This window comes from Salmo trutta, chromosome 31 (genome assembly GCF_901001165.1).
Source record: "Salmo trutta chromosome 31, fSalTru1.1, whole genome shotgun sequence".
NCBI classification, from domain to species: domain Eukaryota; kingdom Metazoa; phylum Chordata; class Actinopteri; order Salmoniformes; family Salmonidae; genus Salmo; species Salmo trutta.
This window is the reverse complement of record NC_042987.1, coordinates 30,472,425-30,493,458: the sequence shown is the minus strand read 5'-3', so window position 1 is coordinate 30,493,458 and position 21,034 is coordinate 30,472,425. Positions and strand designations below refer to the sequence as shown.

The 21,034-nt window shown below is 43.3% G+C and overlaps 1 protein-coding gene across 4 annotated transcripts; it reads left to right on the top strand.

The window, feature by feature from the left end:
- The first annotated feature begins 315 nt into the window (after positions 1-315).
- Positions 316-20,767, top strand: LOC115169932 (coatomer subunit beta'). Of its 4 annotated transcripts, none has more exons than XM_029726074.1 (21): positions 316-429; positions 7,199-7,336; positions 7,451-7,537; positions 7,693-7,819; positions 7,947-8,095; positions 8,307-8,453; positions 8,633-8,732; positions 8,932-9,074; positions 9,314-9,513; positions 9,840-9,950; positions 10,137-10,225; positions 10,453-10,559; positions 10,761-10,904; positions 11,020-11,150; positions 13,535-13,742; positions 13,985-14,095; positions 14,449-14,663; positions 19,209-19,485; positions 19,673-19,750; positions 20,021-20,185; positions 20,344-20,767. In XM_029726074.1, the coding sequence occupies exons 1-21, from the start codon at positions 427-429 to the stop codon at positions 20,437-20,439; spliced, it is 2,826 nt and encodes a 941-aa protein (XP_029581934.1). In that variant the 5' UTR covers positions 316-426; the 3' UTR covers positions 20,440-20,767. The 4 variants fall into 4 exon arrangements, with proteins under 4 accessions (XP_029581934.1, XP_029581932.1, XP_029581931.1 ...); XM_029726072.1 differs by having other exon boundaries at positions 20,018-20,185; XM_029726071.1 differs by having other exon boundaries at positions 19,673-19,756.
- The last annotated feature ends 267 nt before the right edge of the window (positions 20,768-21,034 follow it).

Below are 21,034 nucleotides of genomic sequence, written 5' to 3'. Positions count from 1 at the left end.
TTATGAACATAAACTAGTGGGTATGCTTTCTACCCTGGACTGAACACCAGTCTTACAAAGATGAGTTACAGTTGGGCAAATGCAGCAAGTATACTGGCATTTGGGCCATCACAGTGATTCATTTTGCTCGGGAAATAACACTGTCTGAACCTGTTTATAAACTGCAGAAACATCTTAATATGCACAACATGTATATGCTATGTTCGAAATAGTAATTTTAACAAAGTTATAGCTAAACAACAGCAGTGCACCTTGGAAAAAGTGCCACGACCCCAAACCACACGTCATCGATTGCCGTCGCACGCAGTTTCAGGAAGTTTCATGGGTTCCACGTCACTACTCGACAGTCCGTCCACAGAAAACGCAGCACCGACTGTAATTATTCGTAATTCATTCACATAAAGAGAGACAATCCAGAGATAAAACATGGTGAGACAAGTTTACATTCGATGTTGAAAGTTTTATGTATTACGTACAGATATATAGTCTGAATTGTAATGTTTGGTGACATGTGACCAGTTTATGTCAGTAAAGACGGTGCGGTGGTGATTGAGACAAGCTAGCTATGCTAACTAAGGCTAGCTAAGGTAACGATAGCTAGCTAGCAAAACAAGCTAGGCCTGTCGCTAGTCAGTTAGCTCACAATTTGTCCACCTACTAACGTTAGTCAATCAAATGTATTTATAAAGCCCTTTTTACATCAGCAGATGTCACAGAGTGCTATACAGAAACCCAGCCTAAAACAGCAAGCAATGCAGATGTAGAAGCACGGTGGCTAGGAAAAACTCCCTAGAAAGACAGGAACCTAGGAAGAAACTTAAGAGAGGAACCAGGCTCTGAAGGGTGGCCAGTCCTCTTCTGGCTGTGCTGGGTGGAGATTATAACAGTACATGGCGTTCATAGATGACCAGCAGTGTCGAATAATCACATTGGTTGTAGAGGGTGCAACAGGTCAGTATATCAGGAGTAAATGTCAGTTGGCTTTTCATAGCCGAGCATTCAGAGGTCGAGACCGCAGGTGCGGTAGTCCTGTTCGTCCTTGTGTTTAAACTATTCCGATGCATTATTATATTTTGGGAATTATGATAGCTAGCCAAATACTTGCTAGCTAAGTAGTAAAGATAATCAAATCAAATTGTATTTGTCACATGCTCTGAATACAGAAGGTGTAGACCTTACAGTGAAATTGTTTATTTTATTTTACCTTTATTTAACTAGGCAAGTCAGTTAAGAACAAATTCTTATTTTCAATGACGGCCTAGGAACAGTGGGTTAACTGCCTTGTTCAGGGGCAGAACGACAGATTTTTACCTTGTCAGCTCGGGGATTCGATCTAGCAACCAACGCTCTAAATGCTTACTTACAAGCCCTTAACCAAAAATCAAATTTTATTGTTCACATACACATGGTTAGCAGATGTTATTGCGAGTGTAGGGAAATGATTGTGCTTCTAGTCCTGACATGTAATCTAACAATTCCACAACAACTACCTAATACACACAAATCTAAGTAAGGGAATGGAATAAGAATATTTACTTATGAATATATGGATGAGCAATGACAGAATGGCATAGGCAAGATGCAATAGATACATACAGTATATACATATGAGATGAGTGATGCAAGATATGTAAACATTATTAGTGGCATTATTAAAGTGGCCAATGATTTCAAGTCTGTATGTAGGCAGCAGCCTCTCTGTGTTAGTGATTGCTGTTTAACAGTCTCATGGCCTTGAGATGAAAGCTGTTGTTCAGTCTCTTGGTCCCAGCTTTCATGCACCTGTACTGACATCGCCTTCTGGATGATAGCGGGGTGAACAGGCAGTGGCTTGGGTGGTTGTTGTCCTTGATTATCTTTTTGGCCTTCCTGTGACATCGGGTGCTGTAGGTGTTCTGGAGGGCAGGTAGTTTGCCCCCGGTGATGCGCTGTGCAGACCGCACTACCCTCTGGAGAGCCCTGCGGTTCTGGGCGGTGAAGTTGCCGTACCAGGCGTATACAGCCCGACAGGATTGCTCTCAATTGTGCAGCTGTAAAAGTTTGTGGAGATTTTAGGTGACAAGCCAAATTTCTTCAGTCACCTGAGGTTGAAGAGGCGCTGTTGCGTCTTCTTCACCACACTGTCTGTGTGGGTGGACCATTTCAATTTGTCTGTGATGTGTGCGCCGAAGAACTTAACTTTCCACCTTCTGCACTGCTGTCCCGTCTATGTGGATAGGGGGTGCTCCCTCTGCTGTTTCCTAAAGTCCACGATCATCTCCTTTGTTTTGTTGACGTTGAGTGAGAGATTGTTTTCCTGACACCACACTCCAAGTGCCCTCACCTCCTCCCTGTAGGCTGTCTTGTCGTTGTTGGTAGTCAAACCCACTACTGTTGTGTCATCTGGAACTTGATTGAGTTGGAGGCGTGCATGCCCACGTAGTCATGGGTGAACAGGGAGTACAGGAAGGGGCTGAGCACTCACCCTTGTGGGGCCCCAGTGTTGAGGGTCAGCGAAGTGGCTAGCCTCTCTCAACAATGCAGTTTTAAGAAAAATAAGTGTCAAAGTATTTACAAAAGTAAAAAATCAATAATAAAAGAAGAAAAATAGCAAATACAGTTGAAGTCGGAAGTTTACATACACCTTAGTCAACTACATTTAAACTCAGTTTTTCACAATTCCTGACATTTAATCCTTGTAGAGATTCCCTGTCTTAGGTCAGTTAGGATCACCACTTTATTTTAAGAGTGGGAAATGTCAGAATAATAGTAGAGTGATTTATTTCAGCTTTTATTTCTTTCATCACATTCTCAGTGGGTCAGAAGTTTACATGCACTCAATTAGGATTTGGTAGCATTGCTTAACTTGTGTCAAACATTTCGGGTAACCTTCCACAAGCTTCCCACAATAAGTTGGGTGAATTTTGGCCCACTCCTCCTGACAGAGCTGGTGGAATTGAGTCAGGTTTGTAGGCCTCCTTGCTCGCGCACGCTTTTTCAGTTCTGCCCACACATTTTCTATGGGATTGAGGTCAGGGCTTTGTGATGGCCACTTCAATACCTTGACTTTGTTGTCTTTAAGCCATTTTGCCACAACTTTGGAAGTATGCTTGGGGTCATTGTCCATTTGGAAGACCCATTTGTGACCAAGCTTTAACTTCCTGACTAATGTCTTGAGATGTTGCTTCAATATATCCACATCATTTTCCATCCTCATGATGCCATCTATTTTGTGAAGTGCCCCAGTCCCTCCTGCAGCAAAGCACCCCCACAACATGATGCTGCCACCTCCGTGCTTCACGGTTGGGATGGTGTTCTTTGGCTTGCAAGCCTCCCCCTTTTCCCTCCAAACATAACGATGGTCATTATGGCCAAACAGTTCTATTTTGTTTCATCAGACCAGAGGACATTTCTCCAAAAAGTATGATCTTTGTCCCCATGTGCAGTTGCAAACCGTAGTCTGGCTTTTTTATGGCGGTTTTGGAGCAGTGGCTTCTTCCTTGCTGAGCGGCCTTTCAGGTTATATCGATATAGGACTCGTTTTACTGTGGATATAGATACTTTGTACCTGTTTCCTCCAGCATCTTCACAGGGTCCTTTGCTGTTGTTCTGGGATTGATTTGCACTTTTCGCACCAAAATACGTTCATCTCTAGGAGACAGAACTCATCTCCTTCCTGAGCGGTATGACGGCTGCGTGGTCCCATGGTGTTTATACTTGCGTACTATTGTTTGTACAGATGAACGTGGTACCTTCAGGCATTTGGAAATTGCTCCCAAGGATGAGCCAAACTTGTGGAGGTCTCCAATTCTTTTTCTGAGGTCTTGGCTGATTTCTTTTGATTTCCCCATGATGTCAAGCAAAGAGGCATTGAGTTTGAAGGTAGGCCTTGAAATACATCCACAGGTACACCTCCAATTGACTCAAATTATGTCAATTAGCCTATCAGAAGCTTCTAAAGCCATGACATAATTTTCTGGATTTTTTTCCAAGCTGTTTGAAGGCACAGTCATCTTTGTGTATGTAAACTTCTGGCCCGCTGGAATTGTGATACAGTGACTTGTAAGTGAAATAATCAGACTGTAAACATTTGTTGGAAAAATTAGTTGTCATGCACAAAGTAGATTTCCTACCCGACTTGTCCAAACTATAGTTTGTTAACAAGAAATTTGTGGAGCAGTTGAAAAACGAGTTTTAATGACTCCAACCTAAGTGTACATAAACTTCCAACTTCAACTGTAATTAAGGAGCGACAATAAAATAACAGTAGCGAGGCTATATACAGGGGGTACCGGTACAGAGTCAATGTGCGGGGGTACAGTACCAGTCAAGATAACTCCATTATCTGTTCTCTACTACTGACCTACTGTATATTTGACTCCACGCTAACTTTGATCGTACAAGTCATTTGATGAGCATCAACAGATGTACTATTTACTAGGGTTGGGCTGTATCCAGATTTGAATACCTTCATACTGTTCCTGTACCTTACCGGGACATAGAGGTATTACCGGCAGTGCACACACAGGGTGCTATTACTGTCCAAATGTAAAGAATAACAATAAAAATAAAAAAAATTGACGCACAAAACTTATTTAGGGATCTTGATCCAAGAGGGGATTGATTGTCTCTGATGTAACCAAGAAGCTTTATCTTGCAAGAAAGCCACTTAGCTAGTAAGTTAGCAAACCAAATGCATCGCTGGAGCCCTGAGCTGGCTATAATTTACAGTGCCAGTCAAAAGTTTGGACACACCTACTCATTCAAGGGTTTTTATTTTGACTATTTTCTACATTGTAGAATAATACTGAAGACATCAAAACTATGAAATAACACACATGGAATCACGTATATATTTTATATTTTGCCTTGATGGTCCCGTGTGGCTCAGTTGGTAGAGCATGGTGTTTGCAACGCCAGGGTTGTGGGTTCGATTCCCACGGGGGACCACTACGGGGAGAAAAAAAAAGATGTCTGAAATGTATGCATTCACTACTGTAAGTCGCTCTGGATAACAGCGTCTGCTAAATGACTAAAATGTAATGTAAATGTTGATGACAGCTTGGCACACTCTTGGCATTCTCTCAACCAGCTTCACCTGGAATGGTTTTCCAACAGTCTTGAAGGAGTTCCCACATATGCTGAACAGTTGGTGGCTGCTTTTCCTTCACTCTGCGGTCCAACTCATCCCAAACCATCTCAATTGGGTTGAGGTCGGGTAATTGTGGAGGGAAGGTCATCTAATGCAGCACTCCATTACTCTCCTTGGTCAAATAGCCCTTACACAGCCTGGAGGTGTGTTGGGTCACTGTCCTGTTGAAAAACAAATGATAGTCCCACTAAGCGCAAACCAGATGGGATGGCACATCGCTGCTGAATGCTGTGTTAGCATGCTGGTTAAGTATGCCTTGAATTCTAAATAAATCAACGATAGTGTAACCAGCAAAGCACCATCAAACCTCCTCCATGAGATCATCCGTCACCTACTCTGCATCTCACAAAGACACGGCGGTTGGAACCAAAAATCTTAAATTTGGACTCATTAGACCAAAGGACAGATTTCCACCGGTCTAATGGCCATTGCTTGCATTTCTTGGCCCAAGCAAGTCTCTTCTTCCTATTGGTGTCCTTTAGTAGTGGTTTCTTTGCAGCAATTCGACCATGAAGGCCTGATTCACACAGTCTCCTCTGAACAGTTGATGTTGAGATGTCTGCTACTTGAACTCTGTGAAGCATTTATTTGGGCTGCAATCTGAGGTGCAGTTAACTCTAATGAACGTATCCTCTGCAGCAGAGGTAACTCTGGGTCTTCCTTTCCTGTGGCGGTCCTTATGAGAGACAGTTTCATCATAGCGCTTGATGGTTTTTGCGACTGCAATTGAAGAAACTTTCAAAGTTTCTCTTTGCTTATTTGAGCTGTTCTTGCCATAATATGGACTTATAGGGCTATCTTCTGTATACCACCCCTACCTTGTCGCAACACAACTGATTGGCTTCACACAACTGATTGGCTCAAACATATTAAAAGAAGGAAAGAAATTCCACAAATTAACTTTTAACAAGGCACACCTGTTAATTGAAATGCATTCCAGGTGACTATCTCATGAAGCTGGTTGAGAGAATGCTTAGAGTGTGCAAAGCTGTCGTCAAGGCAAAGGCTTGCTAGTTTGAAGAATGTGAAATATAAAATATATTTTGATTTGTTTAACACTTTTTTTGGTTACTACATGATTCCACATGTGTTATTTCATAGTGTTGACTTCACTATTATTCTACAATGTAGAAAATAGTCAAAATAAAGAAAAACCCTTGAATGAGTAGGTGTGTCCAAACTTTTGACTGGTACTGTACATGTAGGTAGAAGTAAAGTGACTATGCATGGATAATAATCAGAGAGTATCAGCAGCAGCGTAAAAATGGGTAGCCATTTGATTAGCTGTTTAGGAGTCTTGTGGCTTGGGGGTAGAAGCTGTTAAGAAGCCTTTTGTCTAGCTATCCTTTGGCAATGATGCTCTTGTCCTCGTAGCTAGTTAATTTAGCTAGCTAGCTAGTTAATTTAGCTAGCTAGCTAGTTAATTTAGCTAGCTAGCTAGTTAATTTAGCTAGCTAGCTAGTTAATTTAGCTAGCTAGCTAGTTAATTTAGCTCGCTAGCTAGTTAATTTAGCTAGCTACAGTACATATCACATTTCCCTACTACCATTACGCGTGAGCAGTTTCAAGTTTAATGTCACATGCATAATTACAGTGAAATGCCCTTACAAGCTCTAAACCCAACAATGCAGTAATCAATATCCAATATTGTAGTCAATATTTATCTAGCTAGCTATCTTTCTACATTTTGCATGTAAAATATTTATATTTTGATGGTACGGTAGCTGCATGGCTAGCTACTGTGCTGTGTTTACATTTTTGGGGATTTTGGAAGGATAAGTAATTGTGTACTAGCTAAAGTTATATCACCATTAGCTAACGTTAGCTTGCAAGCTAGCTATGCAATCTGGGGTGTATTCATTAAGCCGATTCTGTTGCAAAACGTTTCTTTAACAGAAGCAAACGGAACGAAATGTGGAGGGGCCTACCTGAATTTGTCCAATATAGACTAGTTTTCGTTGCAAATTGCAAATGTTTGGACTAATGATTACACCCCAGATCAGTACACTGGGCACTGCTCTGTCAGTTTATTTGGATTGACTTGACAGCATCTCATCTGTCTCACAGCCTCTCAGGCTGGACATCAAGCGGAAGCTGACAGCCCGGTCAGACCGCGTGAAGAGCGTGGACCTCCACCCGACCGAGCCGTGGATGCTGGCCAGCCTGTACAATGGTAGTGTCTGTGTCTGGAACCACGAAACACAGGTAAACAAACACAGTTCCAGTTTGATGTTGACTACTTGCACCATGAAGATAAACAACTCAAAGCGAAACTTATATGCAATTAAAATGTACGATTTGTAAATATCTCCAATCCAGACCTTGGTGAAGACCTTCGAAGTGTGTGACCTTCCAGTGAGAGCATCGAAGTTTGTAGCCAGGAAGAACTGGGTCATAACCGGAGCGGTGAGTGATGCAAATTTAAAATTCAGGACAAGCATCTACTGAGAAAAGAGAACTTCTGATGGTCTATCTTATCTTCCTCCACTTTGTGTGGACTTGTAGAATGGAGACTACTCGCTCACTGCATTTGCAATGCCTTTCCTCCTTTCTCTCTGTAGGATGACATGCAGATCCGAGTGTTCAACTACAACACCCTGGAGAGGGTCCACATGTTTGAGGCCCACTCTGACTACATCCGCTGTATCGCCGTGCATCCCACCCAGCCCTACATACTCACAAGCAGTGGTACACAATCAGTAACTCTTCTCTTTTTTTTGACTCCCGTCTTTTTATACTTGTGTCAAATGCACAAACTCATTCTCTGTCACACAAGTATGATATTAACTGACTGTTACATCCTGTGTGTGTCCAGACGACATGCTAATCAAGCTATGGGACTGGGAGAAGAAGTGGTCTTGCAGTCAGGTGTTTGAGGGCCACACCCACTACGTCATGCAGATCGTCATCAACCCTAAAGACAACAACCAGTTTGCCAGTGCTTCTCTGGACAGAACCATCAAGGTAACACCAGACACTGTGTGTGTGTGTGTGTGTGTGTGTGTGTGTGTGTGTGTGTGTGTGTGTGTGTGTGTGTGTGTGTGTGTGTGTGTGTGTGTGTGTGTGTGTGTGATGACTGCCTAACAAAAGTTGTGTGTGTGCTTACAACAACCATAGAGTTTCGATGTTTGTGAGTGTGTTGTTTTTTTCTGACACATGGTCTGTCCTATCCCAGGTGTGGCAGCTGGGCTCCTCCTCTCCTAACTTCACCCTTGAGGGCCATGAGAAAGGAGTCAACTGCATTGACTACTACAGCGGAGGGGACAAGCCATACCTCATATCAGGTGCTGATGACCGTCTGGTCAAGATTTGGGACTACCAGGTAAGACAGCTGTCCTGTGCCTCACCTACTCAATGGAGGCGGGATTAGTGGACTGTGTGTTTGCGCATGACTATTTTAGTCTTGCTGACGTTCTCATCCCCTTGTCTCACCAAGAAAAAAGTTGAATTGTAGATGTTTGTAGCAGAGGATCACTCTCTCTCTTTATTTCCTCCTATCAGAACAAGACGTGTGTGCAGACCCTGGAGGGCCACGCCCAGAATGTGTCGTGTGTCAGCTTTCACCCAGAGCTGCCTATCATCATCACAGGCTCAGAGGACGGTGAGGAAATTCCTTATACACTCTATCATATTCTGATCCTCTGAAAGTACTTATTCTGTTGTTGGTGAGCAGATATATTCGCTCCACTCTGGATGATTTTACATATTGAAAAATACAAACGTTAAATAAAACCACACAAAAACATGCACACAAGTCCCCCCAAAAAATATTTAAAAAAATCCATTCTCTGGTTCCTTAGGCACTGTGCGTATCTGGCACTCGAGTACGTACCGCCTGGAGAGCACGCTGAACTACGGCATGGAGCGCGTGTGGTGTGTGTGTGGCCTGAGAGGCTCCAACAACGTGGCGCTGGGCTACGACGAAGGCAGCATCATCATCAAGGTGTTCAATAGACACGTCAATGACCATATATTTGTGCATAAGAGTCAAAACTCAAGTAAAAACTATTTATTTTTCACACTGACGGGTTTCCACTGCGAGTTTGATAGAATTTCTGTTTGTACACATTGCACGCGTACTCTTTAACTCCCTTTCTATGTTGAAACAACTACTCAGTGACATCTCCTCTGCGCCTCCTGAAAGCCTTGGTACTTTATTCCATCCTCTCCTGTGATCTGTAGCTGGGCCGTGAGGAGCCAGCCATGTCCATGGACACCAGTGGGAAGATCATCTGGGCCAAGCACTCGGAGGTGCAGCAGGCAAACCTGAAGGCCATGGGCGACACGGAGATCAAGGACGGAGAGAGGCTGCCGCTGGCCGTCAAAGACATGGGCAGCTGTGAGATCTACCCCCAGACCATCCAGCACAACCCCAACGGAAGGTCAGTCTGCACTGCATTGGACTCCCGTGTCAGCTATTCAGTGAATCTATCCAAATGTCTTGCACAACAACTGCATATTTGTGTGCCACACCTTTAAAGGCAAAGCTGTTTTCAAATGTTATATAAAAAAACTCATTTGTTAGAAAACATGTGGACCCCCCCCACACACACACACACACACGCACACACACTTTAAAACGTGTTCCACATCTCCAGAAATAAATGGCTAATTCTCCAAACACACCTCAACTTCAAAGTCTGTTGAAAATCTGGATGTTTTATAGAGCCCCGCTTTAATCCATATGCATTGTTGTTTGTGTTGTCAGGTTTGTTGTGGTGTGTGGAGACGGAGAGTACATCATCTACACTGCCATGGCCCTGAGGAACAAGAGCTTCGGCTCAGCGCAGGAGTTTGTATGGGCACACGACTCCTCCGAGTGAGTCCATCACACACACCCCTACAATTCATTCACAGCAATTGGGATTTAGCTTTATATAATTTAACTAAATAACCAATCAAAGTTTTTATGGTATGTGATTGTCTTTTTATTTATTATTTTTATTTCCAGAATGGATGATTACTTTCTGTCACTCACAAATGTCCATGGTCTGCCTTGTCATAGGTATGCCATCAGGGAAAGCAACAGTGTGGTCAAAATCTTCAAGAACTTCAAGGAGAAGAAGTCTTTCAAGCCAGACTTTGGTGCTGAAGGTAAGTGGAAGAAGACAGGCCCAGGTAGTTAGTAGTGTGAACAAAGATACTGCAAACAAATTCTGACAGTTTTGATGGAACCCGCCAGGTAATGAAAAAAATGTTTTACAACAGAAAATGAAATTAACTTTCTTATTGGACAACTCCAGGTAGTCCATATGTGTTTCAGTATGTTTTCTTCCAACTGGTGCCTAACGAATATGACCCTGATATAAATTTCCCTGCAGGTATCTATGGAGGTTTTTTGCTAGGCGTCAGGTCAGTGAACGGTCTGGCCTTCTATGACTGGGAAAACACAGAGCTGATCCGTCGCATCGAGATCCAGCCCAAACATGTGAGTACTCCTGTAGAGAAAATAGCATCTTTATCACAATATAGATATGTACAGGAGCATCCTAGCATGGTGAATGTTTGCTTTTCTACCCAGTACCGTATTGATAGAAATGTGCTTTATGACATAGCGTTTTCATCATCATGCCATCAGGACTGTAAGCGAAGCATGAGATAACACTGCATCCTCTCTCTCTGTTTGTAGATCTTCTGGTCAGACTCCGGGGAGTTGGTGTGTATAGCCACAGAGGATTCCTTCTTCATCCTGCGCTACCTGTCAGAGAAAGTAGCCGCCTCCCAAGAGAACAACGAGGGAGTGACTGAGGATGGCATCGAAGACGCCTTTGAGGTGTGTGTGTGTGTGTGACAGGCAAATACTCTGGTGCCCTCAACAACAGAGTACCAGTGAACAGCCACCCCCTTCCTCATCTGTCGGCCATTTTGTGTCTGTTTTGACCCTCCAGGTCCAGGGGGAGATCCAGGAAGTGGTGAAGACAGGCCTGTGGGTGGGAGACTGCTTCATCTACACCAGCTCTGTCAACAGACTCAACTACTTTGTGGGGGGAGAGATTGTCACCATCGCTCACCTGGACAGGTACGGCGAACCAGGGTTATATTTATTAGTGCACAGCGTAGAAATACGTTTTGCAACAGAAAACAAAAACAAATATTTCTTATGGGACAAATTGAGGTAGGTCCCTCCCTGTTTGCTTCTGTTTGGTTCATAGTGAATACGACCCAGGAGTAAGAGACTGGAGTTGAAGAATAAGTGGAGCTCAGTACTGCTGTTGCTTTGAGTGCGACCCCAGTCTTGCTGGGTGTGTAAGCACCAGTGTTGGGGGTATAAGACCAGAAACAATAACCTCTGTAAATTTGCAGAATAGGCTAAATGTTTGTGTTAAGTCAGCTAATGTAAAGCCAAAAGCCCGACTAGTGTCCTCGTTAGGGCAACATTTGAATCAGTTACGTCCTTTTGAGTTGAAAGCAGCAGATGTGCTTGGGCTACATTGACCCTACAACAAGACTATCCAACGAATAACTGAATAAATAGGGGGAGGTGGAAACCCCATTAACTTACTCAACAACCTCAAGTGTATTTTTTGTGTTCTGGACACAGATTAAAGTGGAACTGACAGCGTTTTAACTACTGCAGATATCAAACAGTCAGTCATATTAGTCAAAAATATCAAATTATGAGTTTATGCTACAAAACTATTTTAAAAATAGGTTCTATTTGACAAAAACTTCCAAGATGTACAGTAAGACATTATTGGCAGAATAGATGGATGTTGTTCAGAACATGATTCATATAATTCACCAATACATTTCTTGGTAGTCCAAAACATATTGCTATCGGGTTATAAATCGAAGCTGGCCTGGTATATAGTTTGCTGCCTCTATTCGGGATGCACTGTTTTAGTTTCAATTACTACATTTTTTGGGACAAAAATGTATGAATGTAACTAAGCCTGGGAATGTCAATATAATCAAACTAGCAAGGGCAACGATCACAAGTCAGTCATAACATGGCTAATAGGCTAGCGTATCTATTTAGGAAGCAATTTATTTAGCAAGCTAAAAATACAGAGCCCAACATTAGTTAGCTAGCTGTTGGGAGGATGTCATTGGACAAGTGGGTGACTGAATTTTACCCCTCGCTGTTTTTCAGCGGCTACAGCTAAAGATGCAGGTGTCATTTGGTTAGCTAGCAAGAAATGTGAGTTGCTTTGCTATGCTGAACTTGAACAACTGTTCTCCACAGTTTGAATGCATATCTCTTAGTTGTTAATTAAATGTATTTGGCATCGATCAAATGGGCAGGCAGGCAGTTCCCATTCAATTGTCAAAATGTGTGTTGGGACAAGCATGCATTGGCAGGCAAGCTGCAGAAGGGCAAGCAAGCTACTTTACCCCATCGTTTATCAGTGCAATTTTGACGGCCAACTTTAAGCTGAAGAAGAGGGTTTGTCACGCTAGATTTGAGCTTATCTGGCTCTGGCTAACATTTGTTGTTGATTTTAGGGAGGAAGAGAGCCTACCTGTTCATGGTTGATTGATCAATGGGACTGTAAAGTTCCCAAATATAAGAGGACTCCTGTGGTATTTACTGCAGAAACCCATTCAGGTCTATTTTGTGGCTTGTGCGAATGCTTTTTAATAATCTGATGGTCTAAAGTCGCACTGTTGCTACTGCCTGTAAACACACAGTCCAGTTCATAGTGAATGATGACAGGCCCTACTGCCTGTAAACACACAGTCCAGTTCATAGTGAATGATGACAGGCCCTACTGCCTGTAAACACACAGTCCAGTTCATAGTGAATGATGACAGGCCCTACTGCCTGTAAACACACAGTCCAGTTCATAGTGAATGATGACAGGCCCTACTGCCTGTTAACACACAGTCTAGTTCATAGTGAATGATGGCAGGTCCTACTGCCTGTAAACACACAGTCCAGTTCAAAGTGAGTGATGGCAGGCCCATATGGCTTATTTGCATCCACGCCTCCTGTATTTCTGATTGTCTATGGCTCTGTGTAGAGTCTGGTCCAGGACAGGGCCGACACATCTTTGAGGTTTTACTTACTACAGTGTCTATTAATTGTCCAAACGCACGGACGCTTTCTCACTATATATTGCTGTATAATTTTCACAAATGCCTTACTCCACGTCATTCCCAAACATTCTATGAAAGTGCTCAGAAAATATAAATAAGGGGGCGTCATATTCTTCCTTGGGGTGTATATGAACAGATTTGTATCAGATTTCACATTGCTAAAATGCTGTCAGTTACACGTTAAGCCTAGTCCTGGACTAAAATGATCTTCCTATGAAAAGATCTTCCTTTGTTCCGCATGCTTTTTAGTCTAGAACTAGGCTTTATCTGTGCGTTGGAAACCAGCCCTAGAACGCCATCTCATAGTGTGATCAGTTTCCTTTTAAATCCCTATAACACACTGTCTATCTGCTCCATCCGTAGGACCATGTACCTGCTGGGCTACATCCCCAAGGACGACCGCCTGTACCTGGGCGACAAGGAGCTGAACATCGTCAGCTACTCCCTACTGGTGTCTGTGCTGGAGTACCAGACGGCTGTGATGCGCCGGGACTTTGGCATGGCCGACAAAGTGCTGCCCACCATCCCCAAGGAGCAGAGGACCCGCGTAGCACACTTCCTGGAGAAACAGGTCAGAAACGTGCTGTTCACAGAGGAAGTGAGGCAAATAGATGAAGTAAAATGTAGTATTTAGAATCTATGGTGGAGCCGGTGGGCAACGGGAATTCTAGCTAGACTACGGGATGCTAGCATTTCTGGACTCTCCATTTCAAAACAAAAATTGTATGTGGCTGCTGTTGTATGTTGTGTGAACTGACTGTGTCTCTGCGTGAAATGTTAGTGTTTACTGATATGTTCTTGTTGGTCGTCCAGGGCTTCAAGCAGCAGGCTCTGGCCGTGTCATCGGACTCGGAGCACAGGTTTGAGCTGGCCCTGCAGCTGGGGGAGCTGAAGATCGCCTATCAGCTGGCTGTGGAGGCAGAGGTGAGACCTACAGTACAATAGGCTATGGAAAGACCACTGCACACACACTACAAGAGTTCAAAGACTAAAGATTAATGTTAGTTATTCTACAATTAGTTATTCAATACTGAAGACTTCTCGGTTTAAATCTATTTAGCCAACATCTGATTTAGATCTGAATGGACTGTGTAGTCAAATTGTTAAATGAAATGAATTAACCGTCCTTCAGCTAAGCTGCACTAAACAATGTTTAACTGTCATTGTTTTAGCTTGACGTGAGGATTCAACTCCGTACGATATCCGTCTAACTGATAGTACTGTATAACGTGAACGTAAATGTTTAACATTAGACCCGTTGTTTTCTCTGGTGGCAGTCGGAGCAGAAGTGGAAGCAGCTGGCAGAGCTGGCCATCAGTAAGTGCCAATTTAGCCTGGCCCAGGAGTGCCTTCATCACGCCCAGGACTACGGCGGCCTGCTGCTGCTGGCCACCGCCTCAGGCAACGCCGCCATGGTGGGCAAGCTGGCCGAGGGCGCCGAGCGGGATGGCAAGAACAACGTGGCATTCATGACCTACTTCCTGCAGGGGAAGTGAGTACAGAAGAGGGGAACAGGCAGGTGGATGGAGCACATCATGTGATTTACATCGAACAAAAATATAAACGCAACAATTTCAACGTTTTTACTGAGTTACAGTTCATATAAGGAATTAAGTTAATTTAAATAAATTCATTAGGTCCTATCTATGGATTTCACATGACTGGGCAAGGGTGCAGCCATGGGTGGACCTGGGAGGGCATAGGCCCACCCACTCTGGAGCCAGGCCCAGCCAATCAAAATTAGTTTTTCCCAAAAAAAGGGCTTTATTACAGACAGAAATGCTCCTCAGCACCCCTCCCCCCACAGACGATCCCGCAGGTGAAGAAGCTGGATGTGGAGGTCCTGGGCTGGCGTGGTTACACGTGGTCTGCGCTTGTGAGGCCGGTTGGCCGTACTGCCAAATTCTCTAAAACAATGTTGTATTTATTTTGGATTCCAATAGCAGCTACTCTTCCTGGGGTCCAGCAAAATTAAGGCAGTTTATAAAATGTACAACATTAAATCAAATCAAACGTTATTTGTCACATGCGCCGAATTCAACAAGTGTAGACTTTACCGTGAAATGCTTACTTACAAGCCCTTAACCAAGAGTGCAGTTGAAGACGGGTTAAGAAAATAAATATTTACCAAGTTAACTAAAATAAAAAGTAATAATAAAAATGAGCACAATAACAATAACGAGGCTATATACAGGGGGCACCGGTACCGAGTCAGTGTGCGGGGGTACAGGTTAGTTGAGGTAATTTGTACATGTAGGTGGGAGTGAAGTAACTATGCATAGATAAACATTACAATACATTCACAGGTTTCACAACACGCTGTGTGCCCTCAGGCCCCTACTCCACCACTACCACATATCTACAGTACTAAATTTATGTGTACGTGTGTGTGTACAGTGCGTATGTTATTGTGTGTGTGTATGCATGCGTCTGTGCCTTTGTTTGTGTTGCTTCACAATTCTATACGTTGTTTTTTTTTAATCTGTTTTTTAAATATAATTGTATTGCTTGCATCAGTTACTTGATGTGGAATAGAGTTCCATGTAGTCATGGCTCTATGTAGTACTGTGCGCCTCCAATAGTCTGTTCTGGACTCTGGGACTGTGAAGAGACCTCTGGTGGTATATCTTGTGGGGTAATGATGGGTGTCCGAGCTGTGAGCCAGTAGTTCAAACAGACAGCTTGGTGCATTCAACATGTCAATACCTCACATAAATACAAGCAGTAATTAAGTCAATCTCTCGTCCACATTGAGCAAGGAAAGATTGACATGCTTATTATTAATATTAGCTCTAAGTCCTTTTTGTGGTACCTGACCACATGACTGAACAGTAGTCCAGGTGCGACAAAACTAGGGCCTGTAGGACCTGCCTTGTTGATAGTGCTGTTAAGAAGGTAGAGCAGCTCTTTATTATGGACAGACTTCTCCCCATCTCAGCTACTGTTGTATCAATATTTTTTGACCATGACAGTTTACAATCCAGGGTTACTCCAAACAGTTTAGTCTCCTTAACTTGCTCAATTTCCACCTTATTTATTACAAGATTTAGTTGAGGTTTAGGGTTTAGTGAATGATTTGTCCCAAATACAATGCTTTTAGTTTTAGAAATATTTAGGACTAACTTATTACTTGCCACCCACTCAGAAACTAATTGCAACTCTAAGTGTTGCAGTCATTCCAGTCGCTGTAGTAGCTGACGTGTATAGTGTTGTCATCCACATACAGTGGATATAAAAAGTCTACACACCCCTGTTAAAATGCCAGGTTTTTGTGATGTAAAAGAATGAGACAAAGATAAATCATGTCAGAACTTTTTCTACTGTTAATGTGACCTATAATGTGAACAATTCAATTGAAAAACAAACTGAAATCTTCGAGGGGGAAAAATGAAAAATAAAAACCTTACAATAACCTGGTTGCATAAGTGTGCACACCCTCATAACTGGGGATGTGGCTGTGTTCAGAATTAACCAATCACATTCAAACTCATGTTAAATAGAAGTCAGTACACTCCTGCCATCATTTAAAGTGACTCTGATTAATCACAAATAAAGTTCAGCTGTTCTAGTAGGATTTTCCTGACATTTTCTTAGTTGCATCTCAGAGCAAAAGCCATGGTCCGCAGAGAGCTTCCAAAGCATCAGAGGGATCTCATTGTTGAAAGATATCAGTCAGGAGAAGGGTACAAAAGAATTTCCAAAGCATTACATATACCATGGAACACAGTGAAGACAGTCATCATCAAGTGGAAAAAATATGGCACCACAGAGACATTACCAAGAACTGGAAGTCCCTCCAAAATGTATGAAAGACGAGAAGAAAACTGGTCAGGGAGGCTTCCAAGAGGCCTATAGCAACATTAAAGGAACTGCAGGAATCTCTGGCAAGTACTGGCTGTGTGCTACATGTGACAACAATCTCCCGTATTCTTCATATGAATGGGGTAGGGTGGCAAGACGGAAGCCTTTTCTTACAATGAAAAACATCCAAGCCTGGCTGAAGTTTGCAAAAACAAACATCAAGTCCCCCAAAAGCACGTGGGAAAATGTGTTATGGTCTGATGAAACCAAGGTTGAACTTTTTGGCCATAATTCCAAAAGGTATCTTTGGTGCAAAAACAACACTGCACATCACCCAAAGAACACCATACCCACAGTAAAGCATGGTGGTGGCAGCATCATGCTTTGGGGCTGTTTTTCTTCAGCTGGAACCGGGGCCTTAGTCAGGGTGGAGGGAATTATGAACAGTTCCAAATACCAGGCAATTTTGGCACAAAACCTTCAGGCGTCCGTTAGAAAGATGAAGATGAAGAGGAAGTTCACCTTTCAGCACGACAATGACCCAAAGCACACATCCAAATCCAAAAGCATGGCTTCACCAGAAGAAGATTAACATTTTGGAATGGCCCAGCCAAAGCCCAGACCTGAATCCAATTGAACATCTCTGGGGTGATCTGAAGAGCGCTGTGCACAGGAGATGTCCTCACAATCTGACAGATTTGGAGCGCTTTTGCAAAGAAGAGTGGGCAAATATTGCCACATCAAGATGTGCCATGCTAATAGACTCCTACCCAAAAAGACTGAGTGCTGTAATAAAATCAAAAGGTGCTTCAACAAAGTATTAGTTTAAGGGTGTGCACACTTATGCAACCAGGTTATTGTGATTTATATATTTTTTTTCCCCCTCAAAGATTTCAGTTTGTTTTTCAATTGAATTGTTCACGTTATAGGTCACATTAACAGTAGAAAAAGTTCTGACATGATTTATCTTTGTCTCATTATTTTACATCACAAAAACCTGCCATTTTAACAGGGGTGTGTAGACTTTTTATATCCACTGTACATAGACACACTGGCTTTACTCAAAGCCATTGGCATGTCATTAGTAAAGATTGAAAAAAGTAATGGGCCTAGACTTTTGCCCTGGGGAATTCCTGATTCTACCTGGATTATGTTGGAGAGGCTTGGACTCCCAAGTGGTGCAGCGGTCTAAGGCACTGCATCTCAGTACTAGAGGCGTCACTACAGACACCCTAATTCGATTCCAGGCCGTGATTCCAGCCGTGATTGGGAGTCCCATAGGGCGGCGCACCATTGGCCCAGCATCGTCCGGGTTTGGCCAGTGTAGGCCGTCATTGTAAATAAGAATTTGTTCTTAACTGACTTGCCTAGTAAAATAAAGGTTAAATAAAATTAAAACTCCAGCAGCAGACTATTGTCGATAATGTCAAAAGCCACACTGAAGTCTAACAAAACAGCCTCCACAATTGATCATCAATTTCTCTTAGCCAATCATCAGTCATTTGTGTAAGCGCTGTGCTTGTTGAATGTCCTTCCTTATAAGCGTGTGGCAAATAGGAGTGGCAATAACGTATGCTATTATCCTCAGTAATTTTCCATCCAAGTTGTCAGACCCTGGTGGCTTGTCATTGCTGATAGACAACAGCTTAGGCTGCTTATGGTAGAGAAATTAACATTAAATTCTCTGGTGGACATTCCTGCAGTCAGCATGCCAATTGCATGCTCCCTCAAAATACATCTGTGGCATTGTATTCTGTGACAAAACTGCACATTTTAGACTTGCCTTTTATTGCGCAAGGTGCACTTGTGTAATGATCATGCTGTTTATTCAGCTTCTTGATATGCCACACCTGTCAAGTGGATGGATTATCTTGGCTAAGGAGAAATGCTCACTAACAGGGATGTAAACAAATGTGTGCACAAAAGTTTACAGAAATAAGCTTTTTGTGTGTATGGAACATTTCTGGGATGTTTTATTTCAGCTCATAAAACATGGGACCAACACTTATATTTGTTTAGTTTTTTTGTTCAGTGTATTACCAATGGGATCTTTCTGTCACCGGCGCTATTCCTTCATCCATGTCAGTGAGGCATCCGACTTCCTTGTTGTAGCTGTTAACAATTAGCAAAAATAAGCTCTTGGAAAGTACATAACTCTACTCTTTATGATAGAACATGTGATTAGTAGGAGTTTTGGACCTCTCTCTGACACTGATGTCTGGCTGTCTGTCCTCAGACTGGACCACTGTCTGGAGCTGCTGATCCGGACCAACCGGCTGCCCGAGGCGGCCTTCCTGGCCCGCACCTACCTGCCCAGCCAGGTGTCCAGAGTGGTCAAGCTGTGGAGGGAGAGCCTGGCCAAGGTCAACCAGAAGGCGGCCGAGTCGCTGGCCGACCCCACTGAGTATGAGAACCTGTTCCCCGGACTGAAGGAGTCGTTCGTGGCCGAGCAGTTCCTCCGTGAGACCTGTCTGGGCAACTCCCGGCCGGCCACCGACTACCCTCTCATCACGGTGAGTGGTGGGGGTTGGAGGTGGAACTCTAATAAATTGGAATAATCTGACGTTCACATCTCGAAGCTGAAAGATAGTTATGGATGCATATTTGCATCACAGAAGTAGTCCACTCTCTCTATCCTTATCTCATCCATTGCTGTCTTTGTCTGATCGTTGACACATTCCTCGTGCCTCTTTTCTCCAGCCCAATGAAGAACGTAATATACTAGAGGAGGCCACGGGCTACGAGCCCAAAGGAGCTCCACTCTCCCTCGCTACACCGGTACTGGTAAATCTTAATTCTTCTCAGAAACCTCCACTACAAAGACTAATTGGAGGCCAACTTGATTAAAGGCTTTGTAGTTCTAGTTCTACACAGACAATATGTTTTTGATATCACAGACCTAGAAGTGGAAGAGTAGAGTTTCACATCTAGAAAAGCCCTCACGTGTTGGCTGGATTAAAGATGGAATCAGGGGAGATGCTAAAAAACAGACCTCACACGCCTTGTGTTGAGTCCTGCTCATGTCTGTGTGTGTGCGTCCACCAGCAGGCTGAAGACAGCGGCGAGGAGACCATGCCGGCTGCAGGCGTGATGGCGTCCGTGTTGGCGGCGATTGTGGCCCCCGTGGCTGCAGCCGTGATCCCCTCGGAGGCAGAGCCTGAGGTTGCACCTGAGGAGGAAAGCCCCAGCTCATCTGAGTCACAGAAGGACAAGGTAGGCAACAGCCTCCCTAGAAATAGACCAATGTTCAGTAGGTGAGGAGCTTTACCCAGTGAGAAGAAATCGAGATGTATGAACATAACACAGCTGATGGTACTGATTTTTTAACAGGTTATGGGCCAGGTGTTAACGTTGTGTGTTTACTTCCCCAGGCCCTGGACGAACTTGAAGACGACCTGGACAACATGGAGCTGGACGACATTGATACCTCGGACGTCAACCTGGACGACGACTTCCTAGATGACTGAGAACTCCCCCTCTCTCTCTCATTCACGCTATCAATTTATTTAAGAGACCAAACCCACTTTTGTATTTTTACTTTACCTGTGTTATTTTTGTCCTACGGTGTTTGGAAGACTAAGTAGATTATGATGCTGATTCCCAGGTGAGGGAAATAGAGGCGAGTTATACATGTCTTGAATCTTAAAGCAGATTTTTTTTACTTCATCCAGGACCTTGCCTTCACTAATTATCTGTGCATTGAGTTATATATTTTCACCCCTGTATGTGTTCAATGGCATATCAGTGTTCATTTACACCAAATAAATTGCAAATGATGTACATGTATGTCAAACACTGGTGTTGTCAGTTTGACCTTTTTGATCCATCGGGGGTGTAATCATTAGATGCTGGCTTTTGAACTGACCTCTAAAAGGTACAATATTTCATTTGTGCTGTGTTTATCAGCGTTTTTTCACAGTAGACTTGATTGTTGTTAACTCAGTTTTTTAGCTTCATTTGTCGTTCCTCATGTATAAAACTAGCTGGTTTTGAATGTTATTTCAAATTGTTTTAAAGCAACTGGCGGCAGCGTAGCCTCGTGGTGAGTGTTGGACTAGTAAC

Coding starts and splice junctions, on each gene's coding strand:
- LOC115169932 (XM_029726070.1), top strand. Junction 8,733..8,931: donor CATCACAGGCTCAGAGGACG/GTGAGGAAATTC, acceptor CTGGTTCCTTAG/GCACTGTGCGTATCTGGCAC. Junction 13,743..13,984: donor CACACTTCCTGGAGAAACAG/GTCAGAAACGTG, acceptor TTGGTCGTCCAG/GGCTTCAAGCAGCAGGCTCT.